The sequence below is a fragment of the Schistocerca americana genome, chromosome 2 (assembly GCF_021461395.2).
Source record: "Schistocerca americana isolate TAMUIC-IGC-003095 chromosome 2, iqSchAmer2.1, whole genome shotgun sequence".
NCBI lineage: Eukaryota > Metazoa > Arthropoda > Insecta > Orthoptera > Acrididae > Schistocerca > Schistocerca americana.
Genome location: NC_060120.1, coordinates 772,970,395 through 772,995,838, shown reverse-complemented (window position 1 = coordinate 772,995,838; position 25,444 = coordinate 772,970,395). Strand labels below are relative to the sequence as shown.

At 37.8% G+C, this 25,444-nt stretch overlaps 1 protein-coding gene across 5 annotated transcripts in view; it reads right to left on the bottom strand.

Moving 5' to 3' along the window:
* LOC124595158 (sodium bicarbonate cotransporter 3) overlaps positions 1–25,444 on the bottom strand; it is a 976,895-nt gene that overhangs the window by 177,106 nt on the left and 774,345 nt on the right. For 2 of the 5 annotated variants that reach the window (XM_047133764.1, XM_047133765.1), the window contains 4 exons: positions 20,935–21,054; positions 18,883–18,975; positions 2,939–3,063; positions 1,077–1,262 (listed from right to left, as the gene is read on the bottom strand). In XM_047133764.1, the coding sequence (XP_046989720.1) occupies positions 1,077–1,262; positions 2,939–3,063; positions 18,883–18,975; positions 20,935–21,054 (524 nt within the window). The remainder of the gene's footprint in view (positions 1–1,076; positions 1,263–2,938; positions 3,064–18,882; positions 18,976–20,934; positions 21,055–25,444) is intronic. The other 3 variants (XM_047133766.1, XM_047133767.1, XM_047133768.1) reach the window with 2 other exon arrangements.

The following is a 25,444-nucleotide window of genomic DNA, read 5'->3' as shown; positions in this document are numbered from 1 at the left end:
TATTCATGGTTCTCTTTGTAGTTCCAAATGACTTTACTACATGTACACTGAATCTTATGAAGCCGTGCATGTGAATATAGGAGGCCAGTTATCTGTCACAGATTTGAGGGCCTCACATAATTTTTTTTTTGGTCTTTTTTTATCTAAAACCTGCTCTGACGCTATGTTTCCGATAATTCTTATTGATCTGATCACTCATGATTTAATAAAATGGAGATAAACTGTGTTCTCCCATTGTTTTCAGTCTTTTGTCTTTTGGACTACAGTTATTTGTCCCAGAGCTCTGTTCACTTATTTTCCATAGACCAACAAACAAAATATGTAAAGCCCTCAAACTTGTAAAGGATGGCTGCCCTCTTTTGTAGGCATTCAAGATTTATAAGGTCTACACTGAATCTACACAAGGGAAGTGTGAGTGCACGTCTGATGGAAAACAAAAGTCTCTTTGCCTCTTTGCTTATAAGGGAAAGTAGAAAAATCAGTTGCAGCAGTAGCAGAGCATGCTTGCTCTTTGGTCGGGAAAGTGTGTAGTGTAGTTTTCTGAAATGAAAATGTTATCTACAATGACATACTATTATCCTTGGCTATAAAGAGAAGCCATCAAAATATATAAAGATTGGGACAATTTTAACAGAATACAAGAAGCCATATCGGCTGTAGCTCTAGTGAATTAATAGATAAGTTTTATCTTTGACAGACACCAGTTCCATAGTTAAATTTTATCTCTACAAGAATTAACTCTGCTGATTATGAGTAAATTTATACCTGACCACCTTTTCAATGGTACTTAGGTTGGACATTCAAGAGTTAACATATCAGTCAAAAAGGCTCAACAGAACCAGGAGCACCTTTGAAGAGGTCCAAGGCAGCTCTGTGTGAATGTCAGGAACTGTCAAAGTTTATGGACCATGACCATACAACTCAGAAGTTTCACCAACATTAAAAATTAATTAGGGCTACACAGTTTTAGAGATACTTTGTAATCTGCAATACTACTAGCCTTTTTTTCAGCATTTTTTTCATATTAATGGCATTACACAGAAAATTAAATATTCCTGTCATAAAATGCAACTTACTGTTGGACCAAGTAAAACAAAGATAAATCTCGTAGGAACTGGAACCTCTGTTAAGTCACCTAAGAAATTAGCTTGTCGTAACCGTATAAATGCAGATATTGTTTTGTCCAAGAAGTCCATTTCTCCAACAAGTATGTTAGATGCCTCAGCTCCAGGAGGAATTTTCCTCATGAAATGCACATTACCCTGCAATAAGAACAAAGCAAGAACAAATTGTTTGTAATCAAATTGAAGAAAGAGATATAAAAATATTGTAACATGACATAATCAGAAAATGACCATTTAATAAACCAATGCAAAACTATCAAAGTATCATGTATTGGTTGCTGTTTTCATTAATGTTAGGAACAGGACTTACTGGCTCAAGTGAAAATGATTGGAAATGTAGGTGAAATACAAGCACCTGAGAATCTTACTGAATTACTAAATGTGGCACTGTGTTGAATTTCATAATAATATGATTGCTCCATGAGCAATGAAGTATAAAAATAATGGTAAGTTGACTTAGGTCTAACTCATCTGGTTTTGTCCTTGGCTTTACCTAAAACAGTGTCCTCCACATTTCTATGCAATATGGGCAATCTAACTCCCTTATGATCCATTTTAAAGAGCAAATGAAGGAAAATGCTGATCTCATAAATTTTGTACACAGATGAAGCAATACTTAAAATTGTTCTTGACATACAAGCTGATTGAAATGTTTGAAATTGAATTATTTGCATAAAATAGTGACTTGCTGCTGGATAGACACAAACAACAAGGAAGGCATGCTGCACTGCTCACAATATAAACCATGCAATTCACAATTATAACATTCAGGTCATGATAATCTGTTGTTCAGTTTATGTCTGAGAAGAGCAGTTCTTTTTGGGAAGATAACAGGAAGTACAAAGAACTTTCAAATAAATGACTTTATTCAATAGTTAGGAAAGTAAGAATAAGAAGAAAGAAAACTTTATTGGTGGTTTGTTATTTGGGAAATGAAACAGCTATGCAACACTGGGAAAAAATTCACATGGACACTTAATTAGCATATATTTCTTGACATATGATCACACACTTCTGAAACTATTAGTATTAGTTCTCATTTTAGTTTTTTTCCATCAGAAAGAAAGTTCTGCATTGAAATGCTCTTAGAATTAATTAATCACTTGGACCCTCCTGTTTAAAAATTTATAGTCAACAATGTTTAATTTCAGTGATATTGTAGCTACAGCTATATTAGCACTCTTGTCCACAGAAAATGTATGTCTATGGTTGTGAACTGATCTGACCTCCAAGACAGCAACTTGTTTATTTTTAGAGTAGTTTATGCAGTGATAGATCATTGGTGACAAGATAAAACTGTGTACCAGATTGGGGTTTGAGCCTGTGTCCCAGACTGTATGCTATCCTTGCACACATCATGGACTAATTCAAAGTCTCAATGTGTTACTTGTTTGCCTCCTTAATTTCATAGTTGCACAGAGTCTCTCTTACAATGTAGCTGGACTGGCTCCTCTTGGAAAAAGAATGCAGCATGGAGAATAACCATCAGCATCAGGAGTATTACTGAGATGAACATTTTCATATTCTTAGAAGAGTGTATGCAGTTATTAAACAAATATTGATAAGCTCACAAAAACTTTTGTCCATTAAAATTGTTACTGTCATGTCATATGCACCAGTCCTGCAGATGTGTTACTAAAACTGGAGGGCCAAACGAAGAATACTCATTAGCAAGATATGCAAATTAAAAATATAATGTTTGAATTTCAAAATTTTTTATACTGATGTGGAAAATGTAAACCAGGCAGTGTCCTCAGTTACTGAATTCCATCTATTACAGGAATAATTTGCAAGTACTCAACATGTTTTATTACCTTTGGATGCCCTCCATCTCCATTCATTTCACCAAGAGCAGAGGAACTTTGGTTTCGATTCATTGATTTAATAGACACCGAACTTTGACTCTGAGCTACACCCTGTGGAGAGCTGCCTGCAGGCCCTGCAATGAAAAAATTTAATCTTGAATGTATTGGGTGCTTTCTATGACTTATGTCCTGAAGTATATGAAAGTAAATGTAAAACAATGTATCATTATCCCATTCAGCACAGTGATTATTATAATGGGGATGATACAAGACTCAGTATGAAGGAAGACATGCTGCCACTATTCCTTAGAATTATTTGAAGTATAGCCGTGCTGCGATATTACTGTTCGCAATAAAAAGGACATTTCTGTGTGTGTGTGTGTGTGTGTGTGTGTGTGTGTGTGTGTGTGCGTACAGATACTAACTAAGTTGAATCATAAAGCAGTGGTAACATTCAAATAATTTTCATCTGACAATGTATTGCAAAAAATATTTTACCTGAGCAGCACATGTTTCTACTTATACCACTACTAACAAAATCCTGTGAGTAAAAGAACTATAATTTTCTGGTTTTTGTAAATAGAAATGTAATGATAGTAATTGATTTAAAGTAGATTAACAAACGACAGAGACAAACATGATCTTAGAAGTATTCTTCTACACTATACTTCATGCATGAAAGCATTAATGGCTTTCTCTCCCTCTCTCCCTCTCTCTCTCTCTCTCTCTCTCTCTCTCTCTCTCTCTCGCTCTCGCTCTTGCTCTCGCTCTCTCGCTCTCTCTCTCTCGCTCTCTCTCTCTCTCTCTCTCTCGCTCTCTCTCTCTCTCTCTCTAAAAAAATCTTTACGTGTGTGTCACGATATGTCAACCCAGTCACTGTGTTTTCACCTAACTACTTGCTACAGCATTCAGTATATGTACAGTTTTCACATGTACATAACAAGAGCGCGCGCATACACACACACACACACACACACACACACACACACACACACACACACACACACACACACACACACACGTCCGTCCTTGGCCCCTATTGTCCTTAATAATAATAATAATAATAATAATAATAATCTTTTATATGAACAGACATGCAAGTAATAAGGCAGATTTTCTTTTATATCTAATTTTTGTTCATGTCACAACTATCTAGTATTTCAGTTCAGTCTTTCAGCAGTAGTTGATTTTTTGAACAATATATCGTTCTCTGTACAGAGAACATGTTTCTGCTTTGGCTGGTCAAAACATCTTCAACATAAAGAACAGAAGCTTCCTTCACCAATGCACACACATAAGTTCCTGCAATATATTACCATCCAATTCCTGATTTCTGCGTTATTAATCTATACATATTATAAATCCCTGGCCATGTTTTTAAGCCTGTAAGGCTAATCTTGGGAACTATTGTAGGAATTCTGATACAGTATTCACTAATGGATAGCTAGATTCATGAGGACAGTTCGTGCGTACAATTTATTAATGCTATGCCAGAAAAGTCATCCAGCCATAGCTATTTGTGCTATCCAAGCAAAGCCAGGGTGGGTAGCTTGTTAATACCAATGCCATATCCTTCTTCAAGCTTCTAATAATTGAAAAATTGATTACACTTTAACCCAGTAACAATGAAACTTTCTAAAACAAAATTTTACAATGACAATGCAATCTGTGGATGAACATGTGAGGTAGTGTACCTCACTGGCTCACACACCCTGTATTTAATACTAGAATACCAACTATAGAGGTAATGTTGAATTTGTGAGCAGCTAGGGAAGTAATGATAAATCCCATCTAAACTTTGTTACATTCTACTAATCGCAGTGTAAGTAGTGTTGTTACAGCAAAACTGAGATTTTTATTCTTATATACATGGTACAAAACTTATCAGTTTGTGATCAGTCTTTCCTTCTCACCCCATCTGGTAAGTCTCCCCTGACTAGTGGTCCTGGATGACATTTCCAAAATCTACCCCTTTTTCTAAACCTCTCCAGTCCTGTCCCTTCACCCCTCTTCCTTCTTCTTCAACTATTCCACTGGAAGAAGAAGCCACTGGCTCTGAAAGCTTGCAGAAGTATAACCTCCTCCTGCCACCACTTGGTGAGTAGATTTTTTTACATTATACATGGTACAAAGATGTTTATGAGCGACGTGTGCTGTTTATGGATTGTTTTTGTGGCAGTTCTGACTGGGTTGCATCTCAGGGTTGTATGCAGCTAGTTGTAGTTTAGTGGCATGAGCATATGTTACACTCTAAATTTTATGAAATGCACTGTCAGATTTACCATCTGAAACACTCCCCTTAATCTCATATGCACACAATCATATGGAAATGATAATAGTCTAGCAACAGTGGTATAAAGCCACAGCAAGAACTACATTACAACCAAGATTAGTGTAAAAAAATTGCAATCTTAATTGCAGTTATAGTGTGGGCCCCAAAAATGGAATTTAGTGTTCTGTTGTGTACTACATGTAACGTCAAACAAATACAATCAATACTGGTATCATTAATAACTAGAAAAGAAAGTGTTACATATCTGGATCAAACTACTGAAAAATGACGAAAATGATGATGCAGGAGACATCCAACTAAATTGTCCCTTCTTGTGGTAAGGGCTTTAAACAGAAGTCTTTTCCCATCTGTTACTTTTATTGCCTTTTCATTTCATATTTAAACTATCCATTTAACTTCTAATATTCTTTGATAGCACTAAATTCAGTTTCAAAAAATTTTCCTTGTACATTTTGAACATGATCCACATTGCGCATCGAGACACACATTTTCTGGGTCTGCTACTTTAATTCCATACAAATATTTGATGCCAGTAGAGCTTTTTTTATTGAAGAAAACTTTCTCGAATATGCCACTCCATTCCTGATAACTTCTTTGCTCCGAACATCCTGTGTGTATTTGTGCCTCCTAGGTAAGAGAATTCCATCAGTATTTCATCTCAAAGAAAGTTAGACTTACAAAACACCAAGAGTTTCTGATACTATAAACTTTCATTTACTTTATCAGTAGCTCTTGGCAATTCATAAATATGACTTACTTTATACATTTACAACCTGTGGAGCACCACCTGCTTAAAATACACTACTTCCCTTATTGCATCATATCCAATTTAGATGCCAATCATGTCACCATTCTCCTTACTGCTACCAAGCACCCCCTTGTTTTAGCTTTGTGTATGCTTAAGAGGAAAAGGGGACAGATTAGAATTTCCTGTATCTCATGGATTTAGCCAAGGGTGGGGCAGGAGTGCTCTCCTCGTCCATGGCATTCAGTAAGCCAAATGTGCTCCTCAGGTTGTGCTAAACAGTGCTGCCAGGCCTCTGTTAGCTTAAGCTCTGAACATGATTCAGCAGTCACCATGTGGCATGGTAGTGGAACATTGTGTCCTACAGAGAACAGGATCTTGGCTCGAATGCCTAGATCATGAGGATGGTATAAACCTCTATACAAAAAACCTCAATCTCAAAGTGTGCTCATACTGGTGAGATAACGGCTGTTCAGGTGGGTCTGTGGTTAGCTGGCAACCTCTGGGGAACCTGCATCATTTCAGCTGTGTAAGGCTTACAGAGGCAAGCAGGGCTCTGTCTGGGAGGACCTGTATTTCCCTAGCTGCTTGTGGGACCAAGGTGGAACCCTCAAACTTGTCTCTTTCAACTCACAGTAGTATGAGCGTACTGCTGATGGGTGTCAACACCCAACCTCACAAGGGGGCTCATGTAGTCCTGACTCAGGAATTATTCAGAGTGCTTCCATTTATAGTACAGAACACATGCTGCTAGCCAGACTGTGCTTTTAATAGTTAAAGGAAAGAGAGCAGCTTTGAGAAAGTTTCACCTTTTTATATTCAGATGGGTTTAGAGGGCATTATTTGGACTTTGAAATCTATCAAGAAATTGTGAAATAGGACACTGTTGGCTCAGTCTTCTTGTCTCCAACAAGCAATGAACCTATAGAAAGCTAAATGCTTCAGGAAATATGCAAATGAAACAGAGCTGCACAATACCTTGAGCTATAGCTAAGTTGTCATGTCATGTAGAGATCTTTGAGATATTCCCAAACAAGAACTGAAAGATGAGTGGGCTCAAGAAGGTCTTGCTGACATGCAAAATATAATGAAAAAGGTGGATGGAAATCTGGTCAAATGAGATATTCTTTTATCCTAACAGTCAATAGCATGAAATGTCCAGAATGTATCAGGACAGGTTTTCTTTGTTTAAATGTGCAGCCTTATGTCCCCTACCCATGTGCTGTTTTACATGCTGGTGCTCTGAGCACAGCACTCTGGAACTTAAGGGATGAAGTCACTTGCAGATTTGTTCATCTCCTCCGAAGTGCATAAATTGCTCTGGGAATCACCCTGTGTGGGTAGAGACTGCAGTGTCTATCTCAAAGAAAGGAAGATACAGGAGCTGAAAACTATGAAGCATATCAGATATGGTGAGACAAAAAAGATCTGTAGGACTCTGCACCTTCCCACATTCACTACTACTTTTGCTTCAGCCATTAAGAAGCCAATTCTGACAGCCAAAGCCTTTGCACAACTGGAACTTGGAAGTGTCAGGACTACTAACTGGATTTGTAAGTGCAGTTATAAAAGTGTTGTTATTCTGGAACCTTAACCCGCCCCCTCTTCCCCCCCTAGTATATAAGAGAAAGCTACAATTTCTGATATTGTGGAGCTTCTGGAACTTCAGTTAGCAGACATCAGTAAACAGGCCAGCCCTGACAATACCACTGCCACGATTATCCCTACCAAACCCACTTCGATGAACAAACTAAATAGGAAGCATCAACCTCAGAAAAAGACAGGTCCAAAATTGTCAGACCATGCAGCCCTCATTGCATCTCACGGTTCTCATGATTAGCCTTCAAAGTCAGTGGAAAGTGAAGTCTGCCTGAGGGAACCATCTTGCCCCAAGACTGAGCCTTCACTCATTGTGGGCTTCCCACCCATGAAAGAGACAGGACGAAAATACAACCCCCCTCCAAATCAATAGGCTTTAATAATACAGTGGAACATCAATGGGTTCAGGAAGCAAGGGGGGAGGGGGGAATTGAAACTACTAGCACAGGAACGTCCCCTGTACTTGTGTTGACAAGAAACACATTTTATAACTATTGAGCCCCCTGTGCTATGGGGCTATACCCTCCATCACAAAGGTAACATGACTGGGAAACAGCGCAGGGAGAGGTCATTGTGTTTGTCAGTAATACACAGAACTCATCTGCACTATTCATAGTTACTGATCTGCAAGCAGCAGCTGTTGAAATTCACATCGGTCAGAGATTCTGAGGTTTTCACACAGCTTATAGAACAACTCCCCTGACCATTTCTCATACTGGGAGATTTCAATGCCCATAATGTATTATGGAGCTCAAACTTGAGTTTCCCCAGGGGTCAAGTATTAGAGAGCCTCATGATGTCTCAGCAGTAGTGCATTCTCAGTACCAGCAATTCTGCTCATTTCAACACTGCTACTGGGTGATCTTCAGCCATCCCTCATGGATTTGGCTCTGAGGGAACTTACTGATGACCTTCATTCCAGTGACAACTTCCCACTCTGAATTCATCTGTCGGATGGAGCAATCCTTAAAAGGCCACTACCACAATGGGTGACCAGAAAACTTAACTGCATGTTGTTCTGCCACCTGGCTGTGTTTGAATACCGAGACAGCATCCAGAAATGGGTGGACCACATCACTTTAGTGATTCCCCATGCTGCTCACTTATCCATAGTGAAGTCCTCGTGTCATCTTAGGAGTCAACCTGTACCTTGATGGACCAATGAGTCCGCTAAGGAATCTGGCTCTGTGACAGTTAAATCACTGCCCAACAACAGAAAATGTTCCTGACTTTTGATTAATGAAAGCCAAGGCTCAAGGCATAATCAAGCAGAGCAAGGAAAGGTCTTGGCAAACATTTCTGGACACCCCAAAACATTCCACTTGTTCTATGAAAGTATGGGAAGCCATCAGGTGGGTTTCCAGTAAATGCAATCAGCTACCTATAGCAGTGGTGCTGAAACAGAGATGTCTCTGAATAATACCTGGCAATATCGCCCAGACAATAGCAGAGCATTCTGCAATGATCACTGCCACTGCCACCCTGGATCCAGTGCTTGTCATTGGCATGCTATCAAACAGAGGGGTGACTTTGACTTCAGGTCCAATGATCCTGAGTCCTACAACTGCATATTCTCCATTTGGGAGATGTATTCGGCACTGTCTAAGGCTCTTGGGCCTCATCCTGAATAAATCACATACAGCATGCCGTAGAACATGAAAATGGGTCAAAGGAAATTCTCTTGCAATGTTTTAATTCAGGATAGTGGACAGACCAATTTCCCAATTTATCAAAGGAGGTAATTTTGATATTTCTCCTCAAACCAGGAAAGGACCAAACATGTCAGAGAAGTTAACAGTGTGTGTAGGATAGACCATGGAGTGAATGGTCAGCCATTGTCTGGATGTTAGAGATCAGGCAGCTCCTTAGCCATTCTCAGTGTGGATTCTGGAGATGTTTTTAAGTGTTGCTCCTTTTACCATAGCCATAAACAGCATAATGTGTACAGTAAGAAGTCTTGTACAATGCTCCTTATTTGTGGACGATTTTGCAGTTTTCTCTTCCTCCTCCAATACGACAACAGCAACTCGTCAGTTGTGACCTACAGTAAAGAGGTTGGATGAGTGGGCTTAAAAGACAGTTTTACATTTTGCAGACTCACTGATGATTCTGGGCCTCATTGTTATTCCAAACTGTTGTGGTTACCACCTAAAAGGCCTGAAGGCAAGGACTTGGTATACAATGAATTTCTCAAAGTGCCTTACCCACAGGTCTTAGGAAACAGAAAGGGCACATCTGCTCAAGTTATATAGGGCTTTCGTGAGATCGTAGCTGGACTATGGGTGCACGGTATACGGATCAGTGAGACCTTAGATCAGCAAACCATTACCATATGGTGGCAACTTCTCATGATACATCAAGCACATAAGATCCTTGCTGCTGCAAATTTGCCAGCATACCAAACTGTTGTTCATCCACAACGAAAACCAATCTCCAGTCATATAAGAGCAACAATGCTGTATGGGTTCCACATGAAGCATGAAATAGAGTCACTGGTGTGAGGTCAGTGGCGACCAAAATCTGGGACTTTTACTGACTGTCAAGCTTGTTACTGCAGAGGTCCAGAGCAATTTTAAATGTAGTCTAGTAGATGAAGCATTGCCCTCCTGTGTGAGTTTTTAATATGATATTTTATGAAATTTTAAATGAACACTTCAACTCAATTCACAGATGGTTCCAAATGGGGGAAGCCACTGGATGATCTGTTGTTTTGTTTGGTCGTATCCTTAAGATTCAGTTACCTCAAGACTTCACGGTCTTCAGTATTGAGTTATATACAATCTTGAGGGTGCTGAAGCAGGTGACATTTGTTATTCCTCATCTGTACTGACTCCCTGAACGCCCTTAGCACTCTACAACACTTGTACCCAGCATATGATTTAGTCCAGAATATATCCAGGACACCCTTTTCCACCTATAATGGCTGGGGAAGAAGATGTCTTTTTGCTGAGCACCAGGGCATATGGTTATTAATGGAAAAAATGGCAGACATGACAGCCAAAGAAGTGTGTCACAATTCTCTAATAAGATAGTGTGCCATTCCCCTTCATACCATCATATCAATGGATGGATGGGAAGAAGAGTAGCTGGAAGTGACTGACAATAAACAGCACCTGGTGAAGTCCACATCGCGACTGTGGTAAAGTTCCTTTCAGCCACACAGGTGGGGTGAGGTCCTTCTTGCCCTATGGCTTCTTGCACCAATGAGAGGACTGTCCAATGTGTGGCACTTGTGGTGTACAGATCGCAGCACACCAAATTTTACAAGACTATATTTTATTTTCAGAGTAGAGGGCAGCAGGTCATATGCCAACAGATTTGTACTCTATTTTAATTGACAATCAAACAAATATGGTACTATTTTTCAGGTTTTGTGATACATACGAATTACTCCCTAAAATTTTAGGGAAATGCTTATAATGTGTTAACATGCTGGCTGGATCATCTGTGATTTTTGTAAATTATCAGCCAGTAACATTTCCCTGTGTAATTATTTTACTTTTCCTCTTATTTTACATCTGTTCTGAAACATCTGCCCACTTGTGCTGTCTTAATGGATGTGAGTTAGTGTGAATGAGCCAATGACTGCGTTTGAGGATTGGAGAGAGTGCATACATTTGCATAGGACTTATTCTTCCTAGCATTCTAACATTTAACCACATTCATTCCTATTAATATTTGTAAGGACATAGATAACCTCACCACTAGATGCCCATAAACCACAAACAAATCCCCCCCCCCCTCTCTCTCTCTCCCCCACCCTGACCCCCCCACTCCACATAGACATACAGATGAGGTAATCAGAGATGGATCACAAACCTCAATTGAGTCTTTTCAAAGAAATAATCCCATTATACACCTTCACCAATTCAGGGAACCCCTAAACAGTTAAAAGAATTTGGATTTGCATTCATCTCCCTCCAAATGCTACTCAAGCATGCTAACCATGGCTCTAGTTTAGTTAAAGTATCCTTAACCTATGTTATGTGGTAAGCGTGTTTACCATTTCATTCTAAATGTCTTCTAAATCTACCTCATATACTCTATCAGAAGTTTTTTCAGTTATTTTATCCAAGTTATGCAAAGGAGATGGTAAGCAGCAGCATTGCCTCACATATTTTTTAACACAAATGTGTTTTTATTGCTCTTTCACTTGCTTTTGGAGAGGCTGTGTATTACACCATTATCTGTCTATGTAATATATGAGGTGTGATCAAAAAGTAATAGAAATTTTTTAATTTCACAGGCTTTATACATCCAATTTCTAAAATTTTTTATTTTGTCAGTATACTTGTTCCAGATGTTTGTTTGCATTTTCAGCTGTTTTGATCATTTACTTTACAGTTGATAGTCAAAAAGCTTATACATGTTTTTGAGTGCTCGGCAAATTTTTACTTTCAAAAAAGGTGAATCAGTGAATTTGCATTAAATTTTGCTTGAAAAATGGAATAAGTGCAATACTGCATTCAAAATGTTGACTGCGGCTTTTGGTGAATCTACTACAAGTAGGACAAGAGTTTATGAGTGGTGAAAATGTTTCACAGAGGATCGAGAAGACACTGAAGATCACAACCACCCTGGATGCCCTAGTACACCAATTACTGATGACAATATGGAAATAGTAAAGAAAATGGTTCTGGAAAATCACTGAATCGCCATCAGAGAGGCTGCTGATGATGTCGGCATATACTTTGGTTCATGCCAGGCAGTTCTGTCAGGTACTATGGGAATGTAATGGTAGCTGCAAAGTTTGTTGCAAAATTGTTGAATTTCGACCAAAAACAATGTCACATAGACACCGCTTGGGAATTTCTGAATGAAGTCAACAATGATCAACAACTTCTAAAGAAGGTTATAAAAGGTGATGAAACATGAGTATATGGGTATGATGTCAAAACCAAGGCCCAGTCATACCAAAGGAAACTGTCTGATGAGCCAGGACCGGGGGAATTGAGAAGTTCAATCACATGTCAAGGTTCTTCTCACCATTTTCTTTGATTACAATGGGATAGTGCATCATGAGTTCCTGCCTTATGTTAGCACAGTCAATAAGAAATACTACCTGGGAGTTACGCTCTGTCTGCGTGAGGCACTCCTAAGAAAACAACCAGCATTGTGGCAAAACCACTCATGGAAATTGCATCGCAATAATGCTCCCACTCATACCTCAATGCTTGTTCATGATTTTTTGGCAAAAAACAAAACCGATATGTTGCCTCAGTTTCTGTATTTGCCAAACATGGCCTCCTGCAACTTCTTTCTATCCCCGAGGCTCAACAGGTTGATGAAAGGAGGTCACATTGCTACCATTGATGAGACTGAGACAAAAACAGAATCACTGAAGGATCTGAACACCATAAGAAAAAGTGAGTTCCAGAATTGTTTCCAAGATTTAAAAAAGTGCTGGTACAAGTGTATTATATCATTATATTTCAGGAGGATTACTTAGTCACATTCAAAGTTGGCGCTGATGAATAAATAAAGATTCTTTAAGACAAACAAAAATTCTCATTGTTTTTCAATCACACCTCATGTATATCATACACACAACAAATTAGGAACAAGTTTAAAATTTTAAATTTGCAGTCTTTTTCTCTTTTGTTTTCTAGTATAAATACAGTCCCATATTAACTCAGCCCACATTTCATAACTATAACTACTTCTTTGTACCTCCAGTATGCATTTTTTCTTTTGCAATAGCATCATCTTTTATATGAAAAAAAGGGCCACTGATGCAGATTATACATTTTGAACACTGATAAAAAAATCATGAGCTATTTCAGTATTACTGGCCTCATCAACAGGACTATAATTTCTTTTCTCCTCTGGCTTTTGTTCACATTATCCATCTGCAATCAATAACTGTAAATTCTGTCCTCCTCCTCCTCAAATAACAACAGAACTTTTGTAAGAATATACAAAATTATCTTTTGGCTGTAGTTGAAACATGATATTACATAAAGGTCTGAAGGACTATGGTATGAAAAACATAAAACTAGCAATAAATATTATAACTAATTCAGAAACTGCAAGAAACACAGAATGCTGAAACGTTGTGTACAGTATTTTCCTTCCTTGTGGTTGTTGTGGTCTTCAGTCCTGAGACTGGTTTGATGCAGCTGTCCATGCTACTCTATCCTGTGCAAGCTTCTTCATCTCCCAGTACCTACTGCAACCTACATCCTTCTGAATCTGCTTAGTGTATTCATCTCTTGGTCTCCCCGTACGATTTTTACCCTCCAAGCTGCCCTCCAATACTAGATTGGTGATCCCTTGATGTCTCAGAACATGTCCTACCAACCGATCCCTTCTTCTGGTCAAGTTGTGGCACAAACTTCTCTTCTCCCCAATCCTATTCAATACCTCCTCATTAGTTATGTGATCTACCTATCTAATCTTCAGCATTCTTCTGTAGCACCACATTTCGAAAGATTCTATTCTCTTCTTGTCTAAACTATTTACCGTCAATGTTTCACTTCCATACATGGCTAAACCCCATACAAATACTTTCAGAAATGACTTCCTGACACTTAAATCTATACTCGATGTTAACAAATTTCTCTTCTTCAGAAACGCTTTCCTTGCCATTGCCAGTCTACATTTTATATCCTCTCTACTTCAACCATCATCAGTTATTTTGCTCCCCAAATAGCAAAACTCCTTTACTACTTTAAGTGTCTCATTTCCTAATCTAATACCCTCAACATCACCCGACTTAATTCGACTACATTCCATTATCCTCGTTTTGCCTTTGTTGATGTTCATCTCATATCCTCCATTCCGTTCAACTGCTCTTCCAAGTCCTTTGCTGTCTCTGACAGAATTACAATGTCATCGGCAGACCTCAAAGTTTTTATTTCTTCTCCATGGAATTTAATACCTACGCCGAATTTTTCTTTTGTTTCCTTTACTGCTTGCTCAATATACAGATTGAATAACATCGGGGAGAGGCTACAACCCTGTCTCACTCCTTTCCCAACCACTGCTTCCCTTTCATGCCCCTCGACTCTTATAACTGCCATCTGGTTTCTGTACAAATTGTAAATAGCCTTTCGCTGCCTGTATTTTACCCCTGCCACCTTTAGAATTTGAAAGAGAGTATTCCAGTCAACATTGTCAAAAGCTTTCTCTAAGTCCACAAATGCTAGAAACGTAGGTTTGCCTTTCCTTAATCTTTCTTCTAAGATAAGTCGTAAGGTCAGTATTGCCTCACGTGTTCCAGTATTTCTACGGAATCCAAACTGATCTTCCCCGAGGTCGGCTTCTACTAGTTTTTCCACTTGTCTGTAAAGAATTCGTGTTAGTATTATGCAGCTGTGGCTTATTAAACTGATTGTTCGGTAATTTTCACATCTGTCACCTCCTGCTTTGTTTGGGATTGGAATTGTTATATTCTTCTTGAAGTCTGAGGGTATAAAAAAATTGCACAGTAAGCACTGCAAGTAAGCTTATAACAACTGAAAATTGGCTACATGCAAATATAAAATTAAAGTAATATTACAAAATTCATAAAACCAGAGGAGTTAAGCTACAGAAAACATAATTTGGGTTGCATTAAACTATATGATTCAAAGATACCTTAGCAACTAGGCCAGAAGTTCAAATTCTTATTTGGTAAATTCTTTTATATATAATTAGATGAAGGTAAAATCTACTTTCTTTGTTAAGTATTCCAACCATTATAAGATTTACCCACATTTAAATTACATTTTTGATATAATGACTCTCCATCAAACAGAACTAACTCAGCTCTTATAATAGAGAGTTGTTTTAATTAATTGTTTGGTCCAATTACAGTAAAGTAGTCCTTTCCTTACATAAGTTTTTGCAGTAGGGCACCAACACATCCATTCTACAACTGCATCTACACTCTGCAGACTACTGTCACGTGCATGGCAGAGGGTACTTCCAATCACACCAATCATTAGGGCTTTTTCCCCATTCCATTCATGTATGGACCACAGGAAGAAAGATTCCTTAAAAATCTCTGTGTGTGCTGTAGGTCTACTCTCGTCTTCACAGTCCATATGGGGGTGATAACAAAGTGGAATGTAGTATATGTTTAGCTGCTTCTCGAAACTTTGTAAGGTTTCCTTGAGATAGTTTGCATTTCATGTCACAGATCAGCCATTTCAATTAAACATCTTTGTACCATCGTCCCAGGGATCAAACAAACCTGATACATTCTTGTTGCCCATAGTCGTATATGGCCAAATATCTCCTGTTAGTCTTATATGGTTCAGCACATCCATGATGTTTTCCCATTGGTCAAACAAACCAGTCACCACTCATGTTCTCACATCCTCTGTTAGTCTTATTTGGTACAGGTCCCACACACTTCAGCAACAGTCTACGAGGAGTTGCATGTATTTTGCATGCTAACTCCTTCATAGACTGATCACATTTCCCTACATTCTATGACAGTCATAGGATACTAGACAGTCATAGTATACTATGTTTTTTGATTTGTGAAGTGCAGATTTTATATTTCTGAATATTAAAACAAGATGCCAAATTTTAAACACTTTGAAACCTTGTCAGATTTTTTCAGAGAGTAAATCATTATAGATAACTGCATCATCTTTAAAAAGTCTTAGGTTACTATTAGTAGTGTCCACAGGTCACTAATATACAATGTGAACATCAAGGGTCCCAACACACTGCCCTGTGGCACTACTGAAGTTACTACTTCATCAGTCAATGACTCCATCAAAGGTAACATGCTATGCCTCACCCACCAAGAAATCCTCAAGCCAGTCACAAACCTCACTTGACACCCCACATGGCCATACTTTAAATATTACGCAAATGTGTGGTACTGAGTCAAATGCCTTTCACAAGTCAAAAACAGTGCTTGTACCCAATGCCCTTGATCCTCGGCTTTGAGGTGGTCATGTGTGAAAAGTACATGTAGGGTTTCACATGACTGATGTTTTCAAAATCCACACTGGTTGGCATGGAGGAGGTCTTTCTGTTCAAGATACGTAATTATATTTGAACTTAGAATATGTTGTGAGATTCTAAAACAAATGGTGTCAAGGATACTGGATGGTACCTTTGTGGATCACTACTGCTGCCATTCTTATAAATGGGTGTGACCTGTGCTCTTGTCCAACTACACGGCACAGTTTTTTTGAGTGAACTTGGGTATATTATGGTTAAAAGAGGCACTAACTCAACCACAAATTCAGAATAGAATATGGTAGGGATTCCATCGGGCCCTGGAGCTTTGTTTAATTTTAATAACTTCACTTACTTCTTGATGCTACAGGTATCTATTTCACTGATCTTTACTGTGGTGAAAGAATTCAACTGAGGCAATTCTCCTTGGTTTTCCACTATAAAGAATCATTTGAAAATAAAGTTAGGCTTTTCTGCTTTTGCTTTGCTACCCACAATTTCAGTTCCTGTCTCATCTATGAGTGTCTGGACACTAACTTCAATACCACTAATAGCATTCTCATATGACCAGAATTTCTTTAGGTTTTGTGAGGGATCTTTCAATAATATTCTGCTAATGAAGTCACTGAAGAAATCAAACAATGCCCTCTTGACAACCAAATGCATTTCATTCAACATCTCTCTATCTATAGCCCCATTTTTTGTTTCATACCTATTATGTAGTAGTCACTGTTGCTGTCATAGTTTCTTGTGATCTATCCTCACGCTTAAATTTATAAATGGAATGAAGGCAGCAGATTTACCCAGAAATAAATGCATTCAAAAACACACCAATAAACTGTTTTCATCAGGTGATTTCTGAAGATGACTATGATCCTTGCACTAACTTCTACTTAAAACAAATTTTGTGTAACAAGACTATGCATTCAGTTTAGGCTATGACTGCTGATTATTTTCACATGACAGTTAGGTGGGCAGCATTTAATATGGCAAGAAACATTTGTTTGCTGCAGGAAATTAAAATAATAAAAAAATAAAAGGTACTACAATAAGCTGAAAAGTGCCTAGTTAGAAAAAAAATGCGATGATATTATGAAGGCACCATTTATTACAGAAGATGAGGTATAGTTTGCAAGTGAATACATAAATACTGCAATAAGTTACAATTGCCGTCAAATCTCTGATGAGAGAATTTATATTGTTGTATTATCTACCACTATTCCAGTCTGACATTTTTCTTACATACAGCTTAATAGTAATACTATATAACTGATAAGTCATAGCTATTTGTTTTGCAAATTTTGGTGTTCAAATGTCAACAACTAAATAATATATTTACAGTTTTATTGACCTAAAAAAATAGAAATGTGTCTCAATGAATATGACAAAATTAGTTGTTGAATACCCAACAGTCAACATCATGTCCAATTAGTCTGCATCACTCAAAACACACATGCATTTAGAAAAAAATTCTGAGATCAGCAAGATAATGTAACCAAAGACTATTATATTTGTTCAGTGTAATATTTACAAACAATCTAAGTTAAGTTTTGACAAATTTAATGTGATACTGAAACATTACAATAAACGACAATGTATGCTTATTAAAAAACATGCTCTTATTTAATGCAAAGCAAACACCAAACCACAAAAAGCTTCAAAAAAATAAAGAACAACTGGAAGTAAGTTTTCTATCAAAAAGCTTCGTCATCTCGGAAAAGGGTGCTATACTGTAATTCCATATACATCTGTTTTGGAAGCATGTTGTTTATACATTGAAATTATCAGATAGAAAATAACGTAATATTCCTTTGCAGTGTCTGATATGTCTCCATGATATTGACGACATTAATGAAAGGATAACAGACATTAAAATCAGCACAAATTTGTCAAGCTTTTAACCAAGAGTTATTCTGAATATATATTTGCATTTGATGGGTGGTTAACAATTTTAACTTGATTGTTTAGTTAGTATGGGATAAAAATGAGAGAATTTTTCAGTTTTGGTAATCACAGTAAAATGTACCATGACAGAAGCTGTAGCAGAAAATATCATTCAACATGTTACGGAGCTCATATTCCTTTACTTGGTACAACTGACAGTGCACAGAAGGTTATTTCTTCTGTTATGAAGAAGTGTCAACATTAGCGCAAGTCATGGTCAAGAGAGATTTCTCTGCTACCAACTGTACACTGCTTGTAAAAAAATAAATGTTTAGCATTATCCTGTTTAATTTCATGGGCAGTAAAAATAAGCCCAGTCCTTAAAATTATCTCTCAGAGTTGAAGCCATAACAAACAGAATAAATGAAGTAGTTACACAATGGAATGGGAAAAAAGATAAAAGTAAACTAGTCTAGCAGGCCAAGCAGACAGGCAAGGGTACTATTGGGTGAGAGAAAAGCGATAGGTTACCAGCTCCAGGGACAGAAAGAAATCGGCCAAAGTCCAACTTGTTACTGTTGATGGTGGTGTTGGCTGGCTGAGACCCTGTTGGCTGCTCCTCCACTGCAGAGATACATCACTTCACCTCAGATTTCAGGCACTCAACACGCATATGCACTCATTATCTGTAGTCTACTGCTACATACAGAGATTATGGTATCCTCCACAAGTCAAATGCAATGCAGTATACAATTTTTGAATCTCAGATGTAGGTACAATTATGATAAAAGAGCTACTGTAAGAAGAGTGAACAGCAGTACATACAGCATAAACGAGCATAAGACTACAGCTGTAAGACTCCAGAGTTGCATGCAACTTACATACTAATAGTTAGAACAGCTGAAGCAAAAGACAGAAAGTTATTTTGTTTTATTGGTATGGTTTTGTGAAAATTATATAAACAAAGACTGAAAAAAAATAGAGGAAGAAATTTGGAACATGTAATACTGCATTTGTGACAATTCCATGTACATTTTCCACAACAAAGATGCTGCTATAGATTTTGAAAGTATTTTTATACATATAAAACTAAACATGTTTGTTAAAGGTTTCTGGTGAAGAGAGGGAAAATAATCTAGCACCAGAGAGTAAAAGGGGGAGGGGTGAATGAAAATGGATTTTTACAACATTTAGTATGTCAGGCTACAAAATTTATGAAACAGAAAACATCCACGAGTAATAAAAATGTTGAACCACAGTCTTTAATAAAGATATTCTGCGAAGGTAAAGATGAGCACTGTTACAGCAGATCAATAAAAAATACTTCTAATAACATACAAGTGGAAGAGTTGGGGAGAGTGCAAAAGGAAGGGGTCATACAATCAAAAATGGGCTGAGCAATACTATGTTGAATCAACAGCTTAAGACATTTTGTAACTGGATAAATGCAGTAAAGTCAAACCTTGTGCTAATTGGCACATAGCAAACCAGGTAGTGAATCCAACCACTTGGTGGGGCATGATGTCAGCTAAGGGAAATGATACATCTAGTGAATATGCTGAATAGCAAGGGTCTAAAATTCATTTCAAATACACATCTAACATTAAAAAATAATACACTAAGTGATTGTAGGTCCAGGGTCACCATTAATTCAGTTTCCTCCACTACAAAATTACATGGCAGTATGAGAAGTATTTATTTTACATATCACAATAGCTTAAATTTAAAAACATATGTATAAATTAAAAGTGAGCTGCTTTCCACATCTTGAGCATCTGTTTTTATGGTACAGTTTATCATCACTAACACAATCAGGCCATAAGTAGAATGCAAAATATGTTGTAGGTATTAGTAATGCAGAAATGCTGAGGAATTAATAACATTCATGTGAGATTCTACAGTACTTTTCACTCACAACTCTGAAACATACTACTAAAGAAGAGATGTAGTGAAACTAATCTGTTCTCTAAATTTTGTTAAGATCTTTCAACATAAGTAAAATTCCACTTCCAGCATTGACAGTCAAATGAGAAGAATCACAGATGCGCTCAAAAGCAGAGCCGCATATTTTTAAGTATTCCAAGATTCTACCATAGAGCATTGTGAAAGAATGTGTATATTGGGTGAAAGAGCACAGAGTTCAAGTATAACAATTAACTGCAGTGTTTTCTAAATATACAATTCAGAGAAGCCTGTACTTTTGTGATAGTGAATACTGTCACAGAAAATGAGGCTCAAATTAATGAGCAAAACTACAAGGTATCTTTGAAAGAATCCACTTGTTTATCTACATAATTTTAAAAACTTGGTCATAACTAAATCAAATTTTTGAAAAGTCTTGATTTCTGTGCCCTAAGAACAGAAAAAACCACTCCATACTCCCCACCATCTAAGACTGTTTCATTCATAGTCATCTACATTCTAGCAATAAACACACACAATTAAGCTACAAGAGAAGAACTGACTGAGATTACAGGAAGACTCAACAGGTAACTGATACTGCTAATTAGTGGTGTTCAGCAAAACAGCTTCAGGATCAACAACTTCTATTGGTTTGCTGGAGCTGAACAATTTTAGGTGTACCTGGAACAGCAAGGTATGGCCCCTTATTATCCCGGACATCTAGCAGAGCTGTCTGTGATGAAGGACAGCTTGAACTGCGGATCACCTGCTGAGGTACCTTCTGTGTCTCCTGTGAGAAGTCTGGCCACACCAAGCAGGTACAGAAATGGAGTAACAAACATCCCTCACATTTATTACATATTTGACACATCAGAAATCTTATTTAACTAGCTTTAACATAAACCCAAAATATCATTGTTCTTTGAATTTCATCTGCAAGAAATACATAAAAGCTACAAATGTTAGCACTAAGACACACAAATACTTCAATCGTGGTGACATAATCATGTGAGATGAAGCAGTCTTTCTTTATTAGTTTTGAGAATAAAGGTAATTCAGGAACTCTACAACCTAATTAAATAAATAAATAAATAATGTGGACGGTACATGTAGGGAGGACAACTGAAAGATTGAAAAGTATTCATTTCTCTCTCTAAAAACTATTATGATGGAGGTGGGGGAACTGCGGCCAATTTGTTGTAATAATGGCAAAATCAACATGGAAATGTGAGGCATGCTGGAAGAGTATGAGTGGTTTACTTACATTTAAACACTGGCAGCTTAGAACAAAGCTGCATGAATACATTGTCACCTATTGATTGACTGTAAAGCAACAGAAGTCATTGTTTTGATTTGGCAGTAGTCTGACTACGGCTGAAAGTGAGCAACAGTGACTCTGAAAATCCCAGCTCCTGCCAGCTGCATGGTGCATGCTGTAATTCAATTTATGTATGAAACAAGGGTCTACAGCTGCTCAAATTCATCAGAAGTTGTGCCTTGTTTATGGATCTACAGTGATGAGTGAACAAAATAGTGTAGAGACTCAGAAAGTTGCCACAGATACGTGCATGATACAGAGCAGAATGCTAATAAATGGACCCTGAACTACAATGTTATGAGCAGTTGATGACTGGTGCTCGGACAGATATATTTCCACATGTTGGCCACACCACTATTTACATGATTACCTAGGAAAATCTAAGCTATCATAAATTATTTGCAAGGTGGCTAATTAAAATGCTTACCAAACAACACAAAGAACGTTAAGCAATGAATGTTGTTGGGTCATTGTTGACAAGATGGAGATATTTGTTTTCTAACATTGTCATGGCTGATCATGTGTGGATATCCAGCACCAACATAGAATCAAAACAACAGTCAGTGCATTGATGGTATCCAATTTAATCAAACTCAAAAAATTACAGAATCTCCTTCTGAAGTAAAAAAATGATAGCTGCAGTTTACTGGAGTAAAAAGGAGATTCTTTTGTTTGATTTTGTGAAACGTGGACCAACAATTACAGCTGACATGTGCTGAAATGCTCACCAAACAAAACACCAGCACTACACCCTACAGTCCTAGTCTTGCACCCAATGACTACCGATATTACCTCTTGCACTTGAAGCAATGGCTTGGTGGACAACGATTTAATGATAACATGGAACTCCAGACTGGTTACTTCCCAGGCAAAGTATTTCACTGGAGAGGGGCTGAAGAAGTTAGTGCACCATTACAAGATGGCTTAAAAGTGAACAGTAGTTAGATGGAAAAGTGAAGTACATGTCTACAAAAATTGTAACAAATATTTTTTATGGATAAATGGCCTTTACTTTTCAAATACACATTGCATATCACTGAAGGGTTGGCAGATCTCAAACAGGACTTCAGGTTAAAAAAACACACACTTTTATAGAATGAAAGTTGTCTCTTGCTTCCAGATTAGTGTAACTGAGTAAGCAGCCTTGCATAGTCCATTGAAGGAATGCAGTGCATCATAGTGATTACGTTTTCCCCCGTCCTCTTTCTGTATGGACTACCTCTGCTCACTCCCTTTATCCTACTTATCCACCTAAAACTTATTCACTATGGCCTCCTCCTTCCTTATCATCTGTCTGCATAAGATTGTTCCTCCTCCTTTATTTACACACAATCAAAATTACACAACACACCGTAAACATTCCACTGTCAGTATGAAAGTGCCTTCATTACAGTCATAATGATATAAATAATTAGTAAATAACAGGTTTTTATTGGACAGTCCGGGAAAATGTAGGAGCTGCTTCTCTGGGAAATTACTACTAATGAGGATACATCTGAAGATGCACTGTGTATGGAAGACATTGCTATTCCAGGCTGCCAAATAAAAACCTGTCACTGGCATTGTGGTTGTGGTCCTAATAACAATATAAAAAAGTCTAGCTCTTGTAAAGAACTATTTAGTTGGAAAGTAAATGACTCCTTAACAACAAATTCATTTTTTTATGATAAGTCTTAGTTTATTCTTTCTACTATCTAATGAAGAGAATGAGAGAGTCATGTGTAAAAACTGTATGGTTTCTTAGATCATGAATTAAATCCTTTTCATAGCCTGTTTTACTTCCCTCAATGCCAAAAGCTTTTTCTTGGTAGTAAACAGTTTCTTACTTTTTATTTGTTGATGACCAGTTTTGATCTACTACAGGGATCAGCATCAGACTTATATTCCTTGGCATGGAGCAGGCCTGTCGGTACTGGCCTTGAGAACACTAGTGTTATAAGCGATCATGACTGTGTTTGCTAAATAACTTTTAAATTCAGATCACTGTTTCGTGGAACAATGTTCCAAAAGATTTTTAACATTTTCTTATTGCACAAAACACCTACAGCAACGTTCTAGAAACAAAGTGCTGTATCACAACAAACTCGATGGAGATTACTCAGAGCAATCAATAATTTTTATACAAAAACCAAAGCTCCACATTCCTGCCGTGATGGGACCAACTGACCACCATGTCATCTTTGCCAATGACATCATTTGATGAGGTATAGGGGGGGGGAGTGTCAACAAGTCGCTCTCGCAATGGCTGTTGGATTTCTTGAACTCAAGTAGCTCCTCAACTGGCACCAAAAGGCTGATTGTACCCCATTACAGCCCTCCCAACAAGGAAAAATCCCTAGCAGAATTGGAAATCAAACCTACCGTATTTACTTGAGTCTAAGCCGCACTCGAATCTAAGCCGCACCTGAAAAATGAGACTCGAAATCAAGGAAAAAAAATTTCCCGAATCTAAGCCGCACCTGAAATTTGAGACTCGAAATTCAAGGGGAGAGAAAAGTTTTAGGCCGCATCTCCAAATCGAAACAAAGTTGGTCCGCTGTAATAAGAGACAATTTAGGTCGAATGAATGACGATACAGCTACAGTAGTTTGGTTCGAGTCGTAAGCTTAACAGTTAAGCTATACCAGGTAGCCATTGCTATGCGTCAGGAGCTCCGTCCGTATTTATACGGGTACCCTTCCTTTTTCACGTGCTTCATCTGGTTTGAATTGATTGCTTATTTTTCTTTGATCTGATAAGCGCAGTTTTCTTTGTTATAGGTGTTTACGTCACTCTACGCTGAAAATGCATAACTGTACTGTGTCATGCATTGTTTGTCGTACTCTGATACTGTGTGTTTATGGCCTGTCGCCGATCGCGGCATGGCTTGCTTTTGTGCGCGCTACCGCCGCTTTTAAAAAGAGAGAGAGAGAGAGAGAGAGAGAGAGAGAGAGAGAGGAATCGTCTCATTAGCGAAACAATGGCAAGAGACTGCTACTTGTTGTTACTTACACTGCTGCTTTCTTTGATAATGATCAATAAGAACCAAATAATAGACTGCGTATGATAGAAGATGTTCTGAACGAGAGTTTAGCGAAAATTTTTCTCCGTTTGAAAATCTTTGCAGGCGCCTCTTTAGTACATTACATTCTGCACAGAAATTAGAGTCATCGTAGATTTAAAAATCTAGTCAATTGCCTCGCTTCATTTCTGACTGTATCACTGTTTAGCATAAGAATAATACGAATATAAACAAGACATGGTATGTATATTCTTCCGCGTTTGCTGTTGTCTCACTCTAGTTTTGTGGTTTATTACGCAGACAGGATTTAAATGAGATAGCAGCAAACACGAAACAATACATGGCAAAATGTTTATATTCGTATTATTCTTATGGTGACGAGAATACTGCATGTGATTCACAATTTATAAAAGTTCCTATTAGCAACCATCTCTTCTCACAGATAGGAAAAAATTCAGAACGTAGAGTTGGCCATATTGACAAACATTCTTGCCAGTCGGGTTTTCGTAGTACATTGAAATGCTGCTACATTCGAAGATGCTCCACTGGACCCATGGATGCCCACCTGAATTTGTATTTACTTCATTGGATAATGTATGAAAATGCAGTGGTCGAAACTTGGCGCGGAGAAAAAAAGCTCGTCTTCCACCTTTTTTTTTTTTTTTTAATTTATTTACTGACGCAGAGGTTTTGGCGCCAGTATTTATCTTTGTGCCTACAAAGCATGCCTGTGTAGCGCTACATATATTCGACGGCAGAACTAAGTTGTGGCAGCACCCACCGACATTTTTAAGAACTTCCGCTTGCTTTGCACTCGATTCTAAGCTGCAGGCGGATTTTTGGATTCGAGTAAATACGGTAGTTCTTCTGCA